Source organism: Numenius arquata, chromosome 13 (genome assembly GCF_964106895.1).
Source record: "Numenius arquata chromosome 13, bNumArq3.hap1.1, whole genome shotgun sequence".
NCBI lineage: Eukaryota > Metazoa > Chordata > Aves > Charadriiformes > Scolopacidae > Numenius > Numenius arquata.
In genome coordinates, this window is record NC_133588.1 from 13,859,164 (window position 1) to 13,878,980 (window position 19,817).

The 19,817-nt window shown below is 37.3% G+C and overlaps 1 protein-coding gene across 1 annotated transcript in view; it reads right to left on the reverse strand.

Annotated features, from left to right (window-relative positions):
- The window catches only part of CDH13 (cadherin 13), a 488,113-nt gene that overhangs the window by 55,528 nt on the left and 412,768 nt on the right, over positions 1-19,817 (reverse strand). The window contains exons 9-10 of the mRNA XM_074158160.1: positions 7,341-7,523; positions 6,100-6,353 (exon numbers count right to left, since the gene is read on the reverse strand). Coding sequence (XP_074014261.1) covers positions 6,100-6,353; positions 7,341-7,523 — 437 coding nt within the window. The remainder of the gene's footprint in view (positions 1-6,099; positions 6,354-7,340; positions 7,524-19,817) is intronic.

Here is a 19,817-nt window from a genome sequence, read left to right on the forward strand (position 1 = left end):
TGTCCAATATACAGCAACTTCAGATCTAGAGATGTGCTACAAATTCCCAGTGGCTGGGTTCAGGCAGGCCATAAATAAAACTGCAGAGCCAACTTGAGATGCTCTTGGGTGTAACTTACAGTGAAAAACTCTGGCGCTGTATGCTGAGAGCATGGCTCAGCCATTCATTTATAACAATAGAACTATTCTTCTGTCTGCAGAAGGAAAACAAATCTCCTGTTGTTAGGAATCAAAGACAAGTCCTTCAGGCTCTAGGAGACATATTTAAGAATGACTAAGTGTGTTACTTCATAAGCATTCACTCTTAAAGACTTTCTATCCCTCTCTCATTATACAGTACTTCTGTAAGAGGCTGTAGTCTATCCCAAAAAGCAGTTTTATTGACCTCCACCTGCAACAACAGTGCTTTAAAAAGGCTTGATGTGCAACAAAGTATGCAAAATTTATCCCTTAAGTGTTTGTGAGCAATGTGATTTGAAGCCTTATCCTTGTTCAGAGGTGGGTTCAGGATCTCTGAAAAAATCCTGGCAAGAGACATAGAAAAGACTTTTTGAATTGTCTTTGCAATTCATGGCCTATATATTAACTGCAACTAAGGGTGGTGACTGGCAGCAAAGAGAGAAGTAAGAGAAGTAAACTTGCTTTTTTCCAGTGAGTCCCCCTTAGTTTTCTAAAGTATTTGAGATTTGGAAGAAACTCACTGAACTATAAATCCCACTTCAGTGTAGTTACAGCACTATTTTACGGAATTTTAGGCAATAATTTCTTTGACAAAGAGTATGCAGGTCTTGGTTACCACCAATAAGAGTTTGAAACACTCACCCTGACTTCCACCAACTCCATAGGCACTGACCCCAAAGTTATGATGACACAATTTAAAGCAAAACGTGGCTCTGCAGTAAAACTTTCCATTCCCAAAGTCAACAACCAGTCCTTTGTCCAGTGGCCCTTGATGAAATGGCAAATAAAGACAGACAATCACTTCTAATAGTGCCTGTTAGTTTCAGCCTTATGATCCCCATGGTCTGATGTTCAAGGATGAAGCCTCATTAATACATACGTTTAGTTTGTAGTATAGAAAAATGCTCTTTATGTTAAAGACAAACAGAGTCTATCCACCTTTCAGATGGACCAGTAGCTGTTATTTGGAAATGGTAACACAATAAGTACGAATTTGCTCCCATCTCCAGTCCAGCAGAGCTATCAAACACACAGCCAGTGCAATGGCAGGGCTGTAGCAGTTGAACCTCCAGGCTGCGGGTTAACAGGCAGCTGGGTCACTGGATCCATCGCAGGCTATTCTAATCTGAAATGATTAATCTCAAACAAACGGAGATTTATTGATTCCATATTTGTGTAATTCCACTAAATTAATGATAGGGTGATATGAAGAGACCAGAATAAAACAAAAGGATGTCAATTAGCAAGTAAAAAATTGCCTTTCAAATTTCTCCAGTTGAGATTTCACCACTAAGACGATGTACCTATGCTTCCAGAAGCCACTTATACCATATGGAGTCAGCTGAATTCAGGTGCAGATAAAAAAATTACACACACAGAGATATACACACACACAAATATATATCCTACTTACATATATTGCTTCAGATATTTTTGGCAGTCTTTCATACTCCCAAACTCACTGCAGTTTGGGTTCTAAGTTCTCCAGCTTCAAATACTGCATTTTAATTCTACTTAATGAATTAGATATGCTTTAGAGCTATAATAAACTTTTCTTGTGAAGATATTTCTGAAGCATTGAGTCACATTGCTTACTGAGAATAAATACCTCAATAATATATTTATATAAATAATTTAAAATGCAACAGCACAGTAGGTAATAAAAAATATATTGCCATGATAAACCATGAAACCAGGGAACAACGTTGCTTTAATTAAAAATTACAAATACACTGCAGTAAACAACTTATTTACACATAGTTAAAAGTCTAACTATTGAATATCCTGGACTTGTTGAATCCAAAAAAGGGAAAAATACTGAAACCAATCTCTTCACACAAACATTGAAGACCGTAACTGTGTTTAATTAAGATCTACTGTTAATAATGGATTTCAGAGAGTGAGCTGCTTCTTTTAATTTCCCAAGGTAGAAAATGTTATTAAATTTGGCCTTTAACTTCTCATTGACATGTACACTTGAAACTTCTGATTAAAATTTCAGAGGTTGCGAAGAAGCACCCAAAATTAAACTCTTAAATCTGGCACAAAAATAACAATGATCCCTGATTAAGAAATCAAATTTCAGAAACTTCATTACTGTTCTATTAATAAATTGTTGGGTTATAATTAAAACGGGGCTGGCTGGATTTCTTTCATTTTTTAATTCTAAAAAAGTTGGAAACTGTAAAGGGAATTAAATGCTTTTAAAAAAAAAATAGGTTAATGAATATAAGAAATGTGATCCAGCTTGAACAGGTTCCTTTTCTTTCTAGGAGTGATCAGCAGAACAAACATTGTTCTCCACCCAATGTTATGTGCTCAAGAAAAAAATGGTTCTGTCTGCTCCTTCCTTTCTACAACATCCACAGTCCAAAACTCACTACGTTCCTTGCAGTCTTTTCATAGGAAATCATGGATCCAGGTAGAATTGTGAAAGTCAGTGTTAACCTCATCTTAAACAGGGATAATTTAGAGTAACTTTAACTTTGATGCCTAGATTATTTAGCTGGTCTACAAGCATGCGGTTCTCGTTTCCAGGATGGTTTTTCTACCTCTACCTTGATTTTCTTTGAAATGTTAACCTCAGTAGACCACAGAAGAGCTGACATGATGAGAGTTCACTGCTAATCATGTGCAGACAAATAGCTAGAGCTCAAGGTATGAGCTTTTTGAATCTTACAAATACTTGGAGTCATATTTTTTTCAGTGTAATACATTTTTGCCAGCTTGTTTGAGCTTTTAAATGAAATTCTCTCAGTCTGCAAAAATACTTCAAGCTGAAGAAGAATGAAAATTGCTTCAAAAGTACAGCTGTCTTTAGGAATTTTTACAAAGTAAGCCACGTTTTTCAAAGAGATAAGTAATTTGAATCTGATTCAGATATGCAATGTTCAAAGAATAAATTCAATCTAGATGTGGACAATGGCACAAATGGTTTCTATATACTATTCATGGTTCTTGAAATGCATTTATGATGTTATATCTAGTAGAGTAACTAAATTTCCTGATTACAAATAATCATCAAGTTTTATCTAGAAAAAAAAACCTCTCAAAAAACCCCCTACAGGTTTTATATAGAAAACTAACTAAAAATATCCCTGCAGTTAGACGTATCTCAGCTGGTACAGGTTTAAAGTAAAAAAAGTAACATTACAAATTCTCTGTTGTTCTTTTGTTTGCATCTGTCTCCACTTTTGAACAGAAATATACTTTGTTGGGGGTGATGTACATTGTTCACACAGCACACACAATACAAATCTGGCATTCATTGCTTCTTGCAAACACAAAACATTGCTTGCTCGTGGTCATAAATATTTAGTGCAATATCTCATTTACAAGTCTGTTTTGTGCTTGCTTGGCCTTTATTTCACCTGTATAATCATAGTAAGGACTCTGATGATACAATTTATAGCAGCATAGTCTAAGAACCATGTAGTTTGGTGAGCACTCTCTATAAAATCTTGGACCTAGGCCCGAGCTCTAAACACACACCTGCCTGTAGTAACTTAGAGGAAACATTTTGCCCAGACCCAAACTAATGAGTAGCTTTGGCCTTTATACATGCAATTTTACACTATCCTTAATTATAGCTGCTGTTCTCATATACTACAGTCTTCCTTTTTCACTGCTAGTAGCGATGTGTTTCAATAATGCCTGTCAGTGTTAAAAGCATCTTTTAAAAATGCTATTTTATGCTTTCCTGTTATTTTAGCAAAAGGACATACAGGTAGTCAAATTAGCCTTTCCTGAATCATTCCACCATTTTCAGATTTCCATTACATTTGCATTATTTTTTTCTAACTTATACAGCCACTTCCTTTTACAGGGTTTCCATATATGATCATGCTTCATTCCCAACCAATATAGCTTATTTCTGCTCTTCTTTTCTGCACGTGCAGGGTAAGAAAAGAAAAATCTTGCTTTTGCCTAAAAACCTTCCAGGTTTTGGCCTTGCAGATTTGGTAAAACTTCTGGGAAAATTCTATTTAGATTATGAGCTAGTTATAGTCAAGATTTGAGAGTTCCTTTGCAGCCCATTGCGAGATGTGGTGAACTGCAAAAAGTGTTTATGTTACTTAACTGGTTACACACAATACTTAAAGCTAACTCAGAGTTTTCAGTGGCTAACTGGTATACCCTATAATTTCAGTGTCAATGTAGTTAGGAGAAACTCAGCAAAATCAGTAGGTCAAGGGGGAAAAATATCAGATAATAGTTTCTGGATTGTTGGTTTTGACCACCAAATCCTTGTATTTTCTTGATTTTCTCTTTTAGCATCACAAAATGAACTGTTACATTAATATGTCTTTTTTTCTCTCCCATGTAATTACATAAAGTTATGGAGCACTTCAATAATTATGTTTCTTAAACTCAGTCCCAATCCCAAAGAGAATAAATATATTTTCCCTACACAAGCCAGGTTCTGAGTAATGCTGCTGAGGGTCAAATTGCTGTATTTGACAAGCAATAGAAAGTCCATTGGTTTTCCATTGATAGACACAAATCTGTGTGACCACAGAGAAAGAAATACGAAATCTTTGGAGCAAAACCTAAAATTAAGAATAAAAATGCATTCTGTAAATAAATGCACTTGGAAAACCAGGGGAATGATATATGCTAAGAATCATCCTTCAGATAAACTGATATTTCAGTGGCAGAACTCAAAGGCATTTTTGAAGGAGATAACCTAAAATATTTGTACTCCATTAACTAGGTATTTTTGAGGTGATGCAGAGAATTGACACACTTAATTATCTGCCTTGCCCTTTCCTCCATCCTTGGAGAAGGGCACACTCACCTGCTTAAATTCACCTTCTCATCATTTGAAACCAAGGCCATCAGTGCATTCCTCTGCAATGGTCCACTTACCGACATTTGTTACTCACAGAGAACATCTTCAAGATCAGTAGCTTTTTTTTTTTGTAGAACAGTACATATGACAAAACTTCCTCAAGAAGTGCACAATCACTGCTAAATACCACCCTGTGATAGCAGAGTAATTGATCTCTATGGTATGGATTAACAGCGCAGGTAAAGTTCAGGTAAAGCTTTGAAGTCATTCTCACAAAGATGTTTATGCCCTTTTATATACATTGGTAACTAGGGGAAATAAGGCTCACAAGTAAAAACGAAAAATTAAACACAGATGTAGATTTGAGTTTTAGGGCCCAACCTTCAATTCTCAGATGCTGAGAAAAGCTGTCTGGAAAGTCAATTTCGTATTAGAGAAGAAAGAGGCTGATCTTTCATTTCTCAACAAATCTGAAACCAAAAGACCAGACCAGGTGGATCAAAATATAAGATGATGGCCCCACTTCATACCTAGGTATGTTCCTTGTGACATGGCACATGTGTGGGATTATATTATCATAACACAGAAATAATAATTTCCTTTCATCTCTCTGCGCAAGGCCAAGTCTTAGCTTACTGTAGCTTCAGTGTTTCACTGGGAAATATTTTCTCAGCCCTTGAATGTGAATGGACATTCATTATTTCACTAAGGGACATTATAAATGAACATAAAATGACTTAAAACACGCAAAACAGATAAATTATTTCTATAGACATTTTGAATTTTTACACATTTTCTCTGGCTCTCATGAAAGAAGAGGTATAAACAAGCAAGTTAAAAGTCATTCTAAAACACTCTGCGAAGCTACGTCTGTTGCTCGTGACAGTCAACTGTTCTATTGCAGTAACCTCATAGCCTGGAAAACTACTGCCTCCTCATACACTTCAGTTTTTTCATCAGACTGAATCCCTCCATTGCAGGGGTAAAAAAAAAAAAAAAAAAAGCCACTTCTTATTATGTAGAGCTCAAACAACTGTAACTTAATTCTGTAACTGGCAGGCAAATTCTTGGGCACAGAAGACATACTCACTTTCCGATGGATGAAAATTAGAGGGTACTGCACTCACCTGATAGTCTGATGTTGCAAAGTATCTGGATCAGTGGCATTTACCGTTAACACAACACTGCCAACAGGGATGTTTTCTTGTTTCGTCACTGTCATTGGGTTTGGGTGAAAAACTGGGCCTTCATTCACATCCTCAACAGTGATCTGAACTGTTGCTGTGGAACTGGGGCCGTAGGCTATGTCTGGAATCAGGGGGTCTTCGTTTTCTACTTTGATCAGCAGTGTGTGAAATGCTGAAATCTCATAGTCCAAGGGCTGTAAAACATATCATAAAGTCAGAGTGCAAGTGCAAACACTTTTTCCTTCTAACCAATTGCAAACTTGCAGAAGATAGAACTAGCCAGAAAGGGACAACAGCATCCATCGCATCTGATACTTGGTCAGGGTTTAGCATTAGACACAATGGTAGTTATAAAGCGCATCGAAGATAATGAACTTAATGGACTTAATGAAAGATGGAGATGTCCCGCTATCCAAGAGCATATACTTTTTTGCCATACCTCATAGATATAATTTGTCATATATACATACTTATTCATGATGTAATATGCATTTAGCAAATGAACCAGTCATCCTTAGTAGCTACTTATGATAAGCAACATAAAGGTCTTTTCTCAACTCCTACCTTGAAATCAAAAGCACCACCATGGAAATAGATGTCATTTGCCTTAAGAATTGAAAATGCCTCTTCTGAGGTCAAACAGAAAACTCTGGTACAGGCAGGAACTGGGCTATTCTCTTTTTTTTTTTTCTTTTTCTTTTTAAAGTGTGAGGTATAGGAGTATCTTCATACAAAGAGAGGCAATAAATGTTTTCATGAGACTTTAGAAATGTGCGACCAAATTCGGCTCTCCAGTTCAGTCTGAAGCCACGTCCCTTACTTCCCTGGTATTTCTGTCTGTGTTCTCTAACTGAGGACAAAACATGGCCCTGAATTCTAATTGTACCCTCAGTCACAAACAAAACTTGGTTGTAAAGTCTCACTATGAATTATGATGCTCAATGCAAAACCAGCTGTTATTTAAGCACAAGGGCAATATATTTAGCAACAGGCAGGTCCTTATGACTAAAGAAGTGAGGCTACTGTGACAGAAGAAGGGTTTGTACATATTGTTTGGACAAGAGCTGGAAGCTAACTATATATTATTGAGTAATTTATCCTTGCTGTGTCTTCTCTTCTGCAGTAAATCCAGTGGGTGGACCTTGCAGTAATAATACAGTACAACAGCAAATTGTTCTTACTTTGACAACAGAGAGCATTCCCTCATTAGTCTGGGGATTGGTGTGGATTTCAAAACTCTGCCCTGGATTTCCATTAATAATGGTGTAGACAGCTCTCCATGCTCCGGTTGCTGGGTCATCTCGGTCACCAACGGTTAAGTTTACTATTACACCTGTGACTCCCTCCTTTACTGTGGCCTGAAACTAGAAAAAAAAACATAGCGGAAATTGTTACTATTTCCAGTTAATGACCACACACACACACATGAAATATCCAAGCCAGCATTAATTATTTACCACAACAGGAGAAAGATGTAATCCTTGACTGAAACTGAATGTTATAGGCTCTAAATAATACATTCTCACTCATGAAATATAAGGTAGCACATTACAGCTGCTCTCCATTTAGTAGATGGCAGACAAGCAGCAATGTGATAGGAATCAAGCTTTGGAAGATTCTGATCACAAGATGACAGTTCATCTCATATTACTGGAAAAGTGAATCCTGAAAATATATACAGTGTTGCACAGGCACATATGCTCTCAGAAAGCAAACTATACTCATTGTTAAGCAGAAGAGGAAGCTGACTAATATAGTCCATTCTTGCCTCGAATGTACTATTATTTACAAATAATCCAGTTTTGCATTTCAGACTATTATTTTCATAAATTACTCCACCCATATTAGTGTTTCACTACACTGTTATTAATAGATAAAACATTTTTCACAAAAAGTGTTCCCATACTGTTTTTTGGAGGGGTTTCTCTAAGACACTCAAAAATCATTGCACCTCATGCTGCCACTTTGCGTAACTAAAAGTCAGTGTTACTTTCTTTTTACGGTGGAAGAATTTTTTATGACCTTGTGAAGTTTGTTGCAGTGCTGTACTATTCAACTAGCCAAGCCCTGCAAGAAAATTCTAATTTACTATCCAGACAAACAGAGTATAACATCATTCTTATTTATGTAGGAAAAACATTAAGCAAACCGTTAGAAAAGCTTGTAAGGGTCAGACTTAATAATACTCCTCACCTTTCAAGCACTCGAGGCTGACATGCTAAAAGCACTGTATATAAGAGTGATAAGATAATACCTGCTTTATAGGTGGATAAACCAGAATGATAACATACCTAATCCTGAGAACTGCTGAACATCAGCAGTACCATTATAGACCATTAGGAAATCTTAGCATTTCTGGGGATTAAGCCTTCAAAAGTCCAAAATTACAAACTTTAATGACACAAATAGGCTTTGCCGTATGTGCACTGCTTAAAAGCTACATCTTCGGTGACATGATATCACTCAAGGGCAAAAATCACCCATGTGGCTTCAAGATAGAATAGACTAAATATCTTTTGCTCTGTCTTACAGACCACATGAAGTCAGAATACTACAGAAGATTTTGTAAGAACACTGAATCCAGAAAATGGCATTTTATTAATATATAGTTTTCATAATCTGGACAAATAGTAGGTAAAACGGATTTCCTCATAGTAAAATACTGAGAAGACAACTGTGTCTTTTCCTGTGTTGTTATCTTTATTTCATTTCTTCCGGTAGATTTGACTTTTTTCCAAGTTCTTTCTCAATTTAGCTGTATAATTTGAGTGTATGCATTCAGTTCAAACTTTCAAACCTGATTTTATAAAAGGATGACATTAATGATTGGCTATTTCTATCTTCTTTGGTATATTTAACAAAGAATTTAAAGATTCTTTTTGATTTTGATAGTTAATATGTAACAGGTTGTGATTGAGCTTTGTTTCAGACAGATCATTAAGCTCATTTGCAGTTTAATTAACTCTAAACGATAATATAACGATATTTTTGCTTGCTTTGAAACAAATCAAAAGAAAAACTCTATTAAGAATCTTGGAAATAACAGAGGAAAGATTACCAAGATTGTATTCCATCCTGCTCAGCAAAATGCTGTCACTGGATAGCACACTTGGACACCTCTCCCTCTAATTGAAAATAAGCGATTATCTTGATTGATATTTTTGTATTATTTCATATTGTTGCAGCTTGAGCATGTATAAAACAAAACACCAGAAGCCAGAATTTTTCCCAAGTGCTCAGTACCAAACAATTCCTATTTAGCTATGTAAAAAAGCGACTAGACTTTAAGAATCGTAATCCTGAAGAACCTATCCCTCAAATTTGACTGGGCATCTGCTCCTAATTCATACTGATCCTTCTGAAAAATCCATTCCTTAATCCACTAGTCTGATTCAATTAAGTGTTCAATACTCCCTGGATCACCTTGGGAACAGTAAGACCTGTTAGAGTAAAATATTTAAAGATCATAGAATCATAGAATGGTGAGAGTTGGAAGGGACCTTAAAGATCATCGAGTTCCAACCCCCCTGCCCTGGGCAGGGACACCTCCCACCAGACCAGGTTGCTCAAAGCCCCATCCAGCCTGGCCTTGAACACCTCCGGGGATGGGGCATCCACAACTTCTCTGGGCAACCTGTTCCAGCGTCTCACCACTCTCAAAGTAAAGAATTTCTTCCTAGTACCTAATCTAAATCTCCCCTCTTTCAGTTTAAAACCATTACCCCTCGTCCACTCCCTGATAAAGAGTCCCTCCCCTCTGAAGGGAGAGGACATCTGGGTATTTCATTCATATACATTATTGTGAAGCCAGTGAGATAAATTTATTAAACTTACCCCACCGGTGCCAGACTATGATGCAAAAAGTTACCATGATGTGCCAGCTAGTTCAAAAAATATTGAATGCCAGTTTAAGGATATCAAATTCAAGGATATCTCAGCTGGGGTTGGCTTTCTTCTGCATTCCTATTTCCTCCTTATTAGGAAGAGCTCTCAGTAGGTTCAGTTACAGTGAGTTAATAGAGCAGAAAGGGCACATAGATTTGCTGGGGGCATAAAACTGCAGAGCTTCTGACACCTGCAGATCAAGGAAATCACAACTTCTAGAGGCAAAGACTGTGCCAAGCCAAATAATTCCAAGCGTAGTGGTACACTCACCCCTATCATTCTCTGCATTTTAGATATGACCATACAAAGTTGTGTTTATTTATTTGAAGCTGTCTGGAACATTAGCCTAAAATCTATTCAAGATGGATGAAAAAGCAGAATGATCAAATCACAGAAGTTGTCACATGGGTCTATTCTAACTTTATAATGTAAAAAGTGTAATAAATCACAGTTTTGTAATTGCAAAAGACAAATATCTACAGTGAAATAGAGAGGCTCAGAAAAATATAGTGTATGTTATCTAGAAGGTGAACTCTTTTACCTGTTCAGCCACCTTTATGTAAAGAATAGACTTCCTAGTATTTAGAAAAATCTGTTATATTTATACTGGGTCCCTTTCAAAAACATAAGAAAGGAATTTGAAAACTATGAAAGGACTAAAATAGAAATTAGATTTGCAAACAGAGAAAATAGAAACATAGGTTCATAATATATCAAAATGCGAGGTTTACATTCACAAAGCACAGTGCTTAACTGGGAGAGTCTGATCCAGTGCTCTAAAATAAAACCCCATAGTGGCTAACACAAATAATTGGATCACAAGTTAATTGATTTTATTCTTTTTAAATATCTGTACATCCCCTGAGCACCACTATAAATTAAGAATAAAATAGATGAGTTCAGTACTTTATTTAAACTGCTATCATCTGGACCCATATAAAAAATACTAACTTAGAAGACAAATACCCTGGGTGAGAGTTGCATTTGGCTGGAAGGAATGATGTTCATTTACTACAACTGAGCATTTAAATATGTAAGTTTAACTTGCTCTGTGGAGTGATACATCATATTGTCATTTATTGTGTTTGTCATGCATACAGCCTAGAAATTCTAGTCATTCTGTCATATTCAGAATTTTATAAACATAGGAAAAAAAAGAAAAAGGACCTGTTTCCTCATTTTCTGCACCCAAAAGCTTCTGAAAAAACACAGAAAGACAGACAACAACTGATAGCAACTTAGAAGGAAACAGTGAGTCAGCAGTGGCCAGCAGCCTACTTTTAATCATCAGGTTTTTGTAGACAAATGAGACTTTTAACAGGGAACTGAAAGACATCACAGAAATACAGTGATGGACGCAGATGAAGAGTTCCTACAAGAGTGTGAGGGTACCTTGTGAGGAATCCCAAATAGACTTGAAAATGTAATGAGTGAGCAATGTTGGCTGTCATGATGGACTGATGGGAAGTAGATATCGACCGCTAGACATTATTTTGAGAAATCACTAGTTGCAGTAGGCACGGAGGTCCCTGACAGTGAAAACAAGCAGTTTCTATTTCTTACAACAAAGGAGTCAGTAAGGGATGGCAAGGAGATGAGTAACATTTAAAACAACAGTGTTAGAATACAGCCTACGTAACAGCACCCAGGATACCTCTGAGCAGAAGAGATAGCTCAGCTCAGCAGTCAAACTCTACTCCTTCCCTGGATCTTGGAAACCTGCTCCAAACTACATGCAAAGCTTGGGAAGATAAAATGAAAAATTATGGTTTTAGGCTGGCAGGAATTTTATCTTATTGAGTATAGGAAATTCAAGATGGCAGGTGTCTACTGAGAATAATTAGGCCTGCATCAAAGGCTAGCTAAAGGGAGAAGTCAAGTGGAGAAACAAATAAATTGAACCACAGCTTAATTGTAGTAGCTGTTTCCTGGTGGAGCCAGGATATAATATAACACTGAGCCAAATCCTCCTCCACACTGAGCTCTGCAGCAAACTGGTGGGACACTATAGCGACAGCCATCACTGAACAGCAAAATGGTTCAGCAGGGTCTCAGGAAAAAACAGTCTTGTCAGATTCCTGCCACGGGGCAGACACATGAAAAGACCACTTTGTAAAATGTTATCACCTGAGAATCCAGGCATTAACCCCATCTCAGCCTCAAACAAAACTGGAAATGGTACCTAACCTCTGTGAAAACCGGATTCTTATCTGACAGCCCAATTTAAAGCTTCTGTAGTAAGTGAGGTTTTATTTACTGGCTTCTCAGAGCACAGAGGAACAAATGAATTTAACTGCATCAGAATCACCTAAATGTCTACTGTCCAGCAACAGCACGAGCATGCAGTAATAACCTTAATACCTTTATGAAGCCACCAAATAACTGTCTCAGACTGGGGTACCCAAATTAAAGAGCTGCCACGAGCAGCAAACACAATGCAAGATAAACGTGTCTGGGATTGGTGATCGCTACCCTATGGCTCATTAAGATTCTGCATGCTGTGATCCCCAGTCAAGAACAAACAAATTAAAACTGCATGTCAGTTCGCATTTATCAGGGCGACACTCCAGTTGAAGGTATTCTGTGCTACTATGATGTGTTTGTTTCCCCATCTATATATCATAAAAGATGAGGAATAATGGGATATATTAATTCACATGTCTCTAATAGAAATTCCCTAGGGAAACTGTATTATTGTATTTGTCCTCCTCTACTGAAGTCCACTGCTTTTGCAACTGTATTTTGTCTATCTACTTCCTTGAAAATATGAAGACAAGCTTATACAACCTCTTGCAATCTGCTTGTTCTTTGCACACTGTCATTCAGTATGTGTGCACCTGAGTGGCCAATATTTATTTGTTAAGGAAATTATGTATTTTCCATAGCTCTGTATCTGCAATATCTCTGAGGACAAAAGGATTTTCAGGGTTGATCACAAAGGTTTGCCTTCTCGAGCAATCAGGAATGAGAATCTCATAAATGTCAGTAATGAACATTTCTTGTGGAATTCCCTGGGACGCAAAGCCCTGCTTGACAGCTAACAATAAACCAAGTAATCTGGCGCTTGGAGCTCATCAGACTTCACAAACTAGGCAGGTGAAATACTGGGTTGAAATACTTAGCAAAACATTTGTGCATCAAACAAAGCGATACTGATGGTTCTTCAGTCATCTTTCATCTCAGCACAATGACCAAATGTGCTGGCTGCTATCTGGGGCCCCTGGTGGGCTGAAAAACAGAGGACTTGCTCACTGCAGCTTATACCAAACTCTCCACATGAGCAATTTAATTGTCAATTTTGTGGTCAGGGCAAATTGTAGCTTGGAACATTCTCCTTAATCTCTTCTACAGATTTTTAAGGTATTTTCCCTCTTAAAACTGTGCATAGCCTTAACTATATGGACACAAATAGCTGCTGTATTTCACTAGAGATAGCTGTATTAACGTAATGGATTAAGTTGATGTAAGCTGCACATGAAGCAACATATGAAGCACTTTTGAAGCCATTAAGAAGAAATACACTATGTAAATATAAAGCATAATCATAGTATGACAAGGATTTGATGGTGTAAACTAGATGCAAAACACAAATTAAAGCTATGAGTCACCTAAACTGTCTTTAGCAATTGTCATTGTCTTACTGCCATAATGCTGTCTTGGAGGCACTATATTATTTCTTAAAGTGTTTCTTTCAGCTTATTCTCTATTTTTTCTAAGAATAATATTCTTCCATCTCCCTAGTGAAATTACAGAAAGAATTCAATTGTAGCTTAGAAAAAATCTTTCCGAATATATGAAATTGACCATAATAATTTTGGATGTATTTTCACTTTTTACTTTTGAGTGAATTTCACAGTCTATGTATTGTAAATGCCTCATGATCTTTCAAGGCACACATCAGTTACTTTACAAAATAAAAGTACCGCTTAATAATGAAAGACTGAACGAATATTTTTGTCCACTATATGCTGCAGCCTGCAACAACAGCAACAAATCCAAAAGATTAATTAGCTAAATGGAAGGCCAAAGATTAAATTCTGCTCTTGGTAGCACGGCTAGAAGTTCTGCAGACTCTATACATTTGTGCCTTTTTATTGAAAAACACAAAGATGCTTAGTATCACTGATCTTAATCATGAATGATCAAAAAAAGGCAAGGGGAGTTTCAACACGACTTTATCTCGTTTTGCTGCTCAGCAGTCTGCTTGGAAAAGCACTGCCAAGGAGTACCCAGTAGTGCAACAAAGAAAGAAACAAGAAAGTAGCAATCAGGCTACTTCCCCACGTTCCAGGTGTAAGTCCCTCTGAGAGCAGTTCTCCATTGGGATGAAGCCAAGCTGCCTCTGGTATTCAGAGGGACGACTTCAAGAACACCTAACATATTAGGATTCAGGATTGAGTAGGGCATGGACACAATGCAAAAATAGCAGGGTAAGATGGATGGATGGATGGATGGATGGATGGATGGATGGATGGATGGATGGATGGATGGATGACCTGCTGGGTGCCTCAAGAGTTGCCTGTAAAATTGCCAGAGTGTCAGTGCAAAGAATCCTCCTATCCCTCTTGCAAGACATCATAAAACTTAGAAAACTTTGGAACTTCTACAGTGTAAGATCCTTGTAAGATTCACAAATGAATTTAAAGAGCTTTCCTTTTTGCTTTTTTTCCCACAGCAGTGCTGAAACCCCATTCAGAGCTGATGTTGTATTCCTACCCTCTCATTTATGTGTTTCCTGAAGACTAAAAAGCCATTCAGGGACTGTAAATAAGTGATGGTGAAGGATACTTGAAAATAGCTACTTTTTTCTTTTTTAATCATTTCGAAGATTTTTGTTTACACTAGACTTTGACTCTTTCTCAGCCCAGCTTATGACCTCACTGAGTGAAGGCAAAAAGATAATTCTAACATGTATTAATCATATGTTGAATGCCTGCTTCAAAGCCTGTTACCTCCAGGGTATACATCAAATGTAGTACAGTTGTCTGAAGATTCAGAAGGAAGACAAACATTTTTCCAGAACATATAAATAATTTAGAAAGGATTCATTCTTTTTTTCAATTTTCCACCTATAAATGCAAGGTGCATTCAATTGTTTCTAGAATAAATCAAGTACCCACAAATACAATGGATGCTTCTAGAAAGATGGTCATATCATAGCAAAACAAATACTCTTTCTCCAGATGGACAGAGGAGAGTGGAAGGTCACTATAATATTTACTACACTTAAGGCGCTTTTGAGAAAAACTCAAAGAAATAATATTGTTATTTTCCCATCTATCAAAAATTCTTTCCCCCCAGGTAGAACAAACCTTATGCTTAAAACAACAGCATCATAGAAAATGATGATCCGACCAAGCCTGAAAGAACAAACTACACCTATTCACCTGTTACAGTATCAGCGTTGCCTAGGGACCAGGGAGAGATCTGCTTTTCACATTTATGAGACCACTTGCACTGCATTCAGGCAACCCAGCTAGATATTATTTCTTCCTCAGTGCACTTCCTATCAAGAGCAGTGTTAAGCCTATCTTCTTTCTAAGATGCTGGATGTCTTCTTTAAATAGAATGAACTTTAAATAGAATAGGCTTAGCTAGATTTTTCCTTCTTTTTCATCCAATGCGTTTTAGGAGCAGAATGTTTTTATAGGCTTTTTCTCCCATCAATCCACACAGTTCTCACATACGCTAATGATGGTCACGAGGGAAGGGAAGGGAAAGAGGCCTTGTTAAATGCTCCTCTTCCATTTTTAGCAGAGTCTTTTTCATACCCAAAGCAATTTTTCAGATGCTTAAGATTAATATCTGAACATATATGGTCGAGCTTACCTATACTGCCTTGCTAATAGATAAAAGTTTGGAAGTCACCTACTCATATCACAAGGAATTTATGCAAACTCTCTCATGCCACTAAGATTGCTTCACGTGCCAGTTTCAGGTGGGATACATTTGCTCCATGGGTCAAAAACGTAAGTAACGAAGTCTGGGAATTCATAGGAGGAATAAGTCATGTCTTGGGGGTTTGTCTGGACATGGAAGAGGTTCAGGAAAGATGTCCTCTTTAATTGTTGAAGTCTCTATCTGTACCATTCAGAGTTCTTAACAGGAGGACAGATGAATTCACTCCTCTCTGAACATCAAAGCAGTAGATAAAAGGGGAATTTTATCACATTATTGTTTTGATAGGATTGACTTTAACATGCATATGCAGAGACCAGTCAATTTGCTAGAAACTCTGGGAGATTTAGAGGAATGAAGGAGAAACTACTCTAGTGGCTTTAGTCTCCTTCCAGGTATAAATAAATGCAATGTGGCCTCTGTACTGATGAGGCGGGAGCTGGGCAGTGACAAGAGCTTCAGCAAATGAAAGCAGATGATTTTTAAATTATTGTCATGTTTACATTTAGGAAGTAGAGAAGGGCATTTTGTGACTTCTCTTTAGGAAAGTAACTTCCAGGATTTCTTTTCATCCATGTATGAAAACTGTATTTTAATGCTATACAAAAGCAAATTAATGGAAGAAGTTAAAAAAAAAAAAAAAAAGAATGCTTCACTCTAAACAGGTCAAAGAACAAAAATTTCTTAGATAAAATTCTAAAGGGATCTTGTTCATCAGTATTACTACTACTACAGTTACAAATGAAGGTTCTGTGAAATCCTAATTTCATGATTTATTACATTTTTATTTTTTAACACGAATCTGTTACTCTCCTATCCAATTATTTGAGGACCTAGCAATGAATAAGATTCCTGAATACTTTACCAAACACGCCCTTAGAACTGACATGACCTATGACTGTGCAACATATTTGATGAAAAAAAAAAACAGCCAAAAAATACATTCTGGCAAGCAAGGGTTTATACATGTCTTGATTAGGAAAAAGAAAAAATAAAAAGCCCTTTAAGATTATGCTCTTATTACTCAGGAAATCATTACCTAAAATGGTCTAATCTTTCTGCGAGTGATTTTTTGGTGTGTTTCACCTGCCTTACATGAACACCAAACAGAAAATGCATTCACAGTTTTTTGAATACAAATAGTCTAATCTAAGTGAAATCTGTAATGCTATTAACTTTTAAAAATATTTGACCCCACACATTTTGAACAGTCATCTCCAGTGAATCAGCATCAATATCGACAACTTGAAGTTGAGCACAATTTTCTCTAAAAGCACCAATTCTGGATTTAAGGAACCTAAGTAATAAGCACATTATTAAATTCTTTGGCAATCAGCTCCAATGGTTATTTGTTCACTTTAAAGATTATGATAAGAATTACCTCTCAACTGTGTATAAATAAGGAAATAATAACTTAGTCTATGAAGCTCACATATAAACACCAACTTCACAGCGACTGCGACAATGTTGTGGAACCTGGTTAGTCCAAGATCAGGCTTAAAACATAGGTTAAATACAATTTGATTATTGAATAGTAGATGGAACTAAGTCACAATTTAGAAGTATTTCCAAATAAGATTGCATTGTCCAAGGAAATCACAGATCAACATGGGGCTTTTCAAATCCTTCATGCACTTTTCAGGATGCCATGAAAACGCTCTATTTTGTTACACCAATATTGCAAGACTGAACCGCATTCTTACCAGGTTAAGAAGCAAACATGTATTTGCAGAGAGGTGGAAATTACAATGCAAATGAGACTTCCTCAATGGCAGAATCTTTGGTCTCTCTCATAAAAAGTAGCATATGCATCCAATGACAAATCTTACTTTTGCTGCCCTGAGAGGACATTGCTTCCAAAGACGACAGTTATTCACTGTGCCAGTTTACAGCTGGTCAGGACCCATGCTGCCAACGACAGATGTTTTGACAGTGGTTAAGCTTCTTCACATGGTCTTTGGTGAGCAGTGCCTTGCAGCACCATTCAAAGCATTCAAAGCAACTTGTATCTCTAGAATATTTTAGCAATGAATCTCATCAATTCCCCAAACTTCTGGCATTTTAGGTTGTGCCAACTGATGGGGATGAGATGCCCTAGATTTACAAGCCCCTCCAGCTGAGAGCTGTCTGAAGTTAGCCCAGTTTGAAAACTCTTTTTTGGAAGCAGATAAGAACTCTGCAAGGTTTCACACTGTTCCAGTGGAGGCAGGAGGTACAGATGGAAGTTTACAGGCAGTATTATCTGCAGTGATACAGAATTTGTCTGAATTTTAAAAATGAAATCTCTAGCCAGCATTTTGTTTTCTATGGAAAACTTGGTGGGAAAAGGAGAATTTGGGTTGAATGCTCCCTATTTCAATCTATCCAAACACAGTAAGTCTTCCAAGTCTGCCGACAAAGTGCTGAATGAAGTCTACTCTATGTAGTTTCTTCCATGAGATATACATTATTTTTGTATCAAATTACCTAGCCTGCATCCTGTTTACAAAACATTCATTGAATATTACTGCTATATCAAAAGGCTATGATACAAGAAGAATAATTTTAAGATGATAGACACGGTCAACTTTCATGATTAATGGCCTCTTGCCTTTTCTGTTTTCCTCCCATAGCAAAAAAGTCTTTATAATAATCTTGAACATCCAGGTAAACACAGTGTTCTCATTACCCTGATAAGGAACAACAAGGTCCTGGAGCCTCCAATCCTATTAACACAGAAAAATTCTTTTCCCAAAGTCAAGAAGAAAGAATAATAGAAATAAATGCAACCTATTTGACTAATGACTATGGAGTGATCTGAGCCTCCCCATATAGGACTATGATGGGAGGTTTCAAAAGGCAGCTTGAGAGTTCACTTGCAGCTGGGGAGGCCTGCTTTGAAAACACATGAGAGTTAAGCACATATTGAGACATACAGTGCTGAACAGTGAGTGAAGCATGGACCAACAGATATATGGTTTGGCATTGCACAGATGTGGAAAAGGTCAGGAAAAAAACAAAGGTATGCTAAATGGATTTATTGTTTTCTGGTTTAAGGAGGTCTCCAGCTCCCACTGCCCAGCTCCTTTTGCCAATGCTCATTTCATCTTTTCTTGAAAGAAAAATATTTGTAATAAAGGAAAAGAAAACATTCCTTTTGAAAGTGTACTCATTTCCTGTCTAGAATGTCACAGAAGGAACATTCAGGACCCTTTCATTTTCTCTCCTGTAATTTATGTTTTCCTAACCATACGTTAGCTGTACACACAGCCTTCTTGAACACAAACACTGTTGCAGCCCCAGCTGGGTATGTTGTACTGTAAATAGGTAAGTATTCATTTGGTCCTTTTTATTACTAAGATGGATAAAGAATGAACTAAGGATTTTTCTATATCTTGATACTGAATTCTCTCCAAGCTATTTGGAGAACATGAATGACTACATGTTTGATGGTAGTGTTCTTCAGTTTATGTGTCTGAGCACCAAGAATTAGGAGGGAGGTCAAGACAGACCAAGGCACTACACTTGTGCTTTGGACAGAAAGATGTGCGTGCACACCATGAAGTCTATATACAGTGAATCAAAAGCCTGCCAGACCTGCCTTGTATGGGCTGCAGAGATTACCTGAACATGAACAGCAAATGTGGCCTGTCCCAGTGGCACATCATGGTTATCGTGCCTGTGAAGACCATCACTGTAATACCTTGATGGAAGGTGAGAAGCATCACACCTAGCACAAATGTACTCCGTCGTCAGTCTGGGTAGGAGCAGAAAGTCCAATGCACCTACGCTGCAAGAAATCAGTACAGCTAACTCTTGCCGGGATTTCCAGAATTCACACAGTTCCTTCATCCTGGTCATAGCTACCGCTGTGGCATGCTTGGAAATCCTAGAGC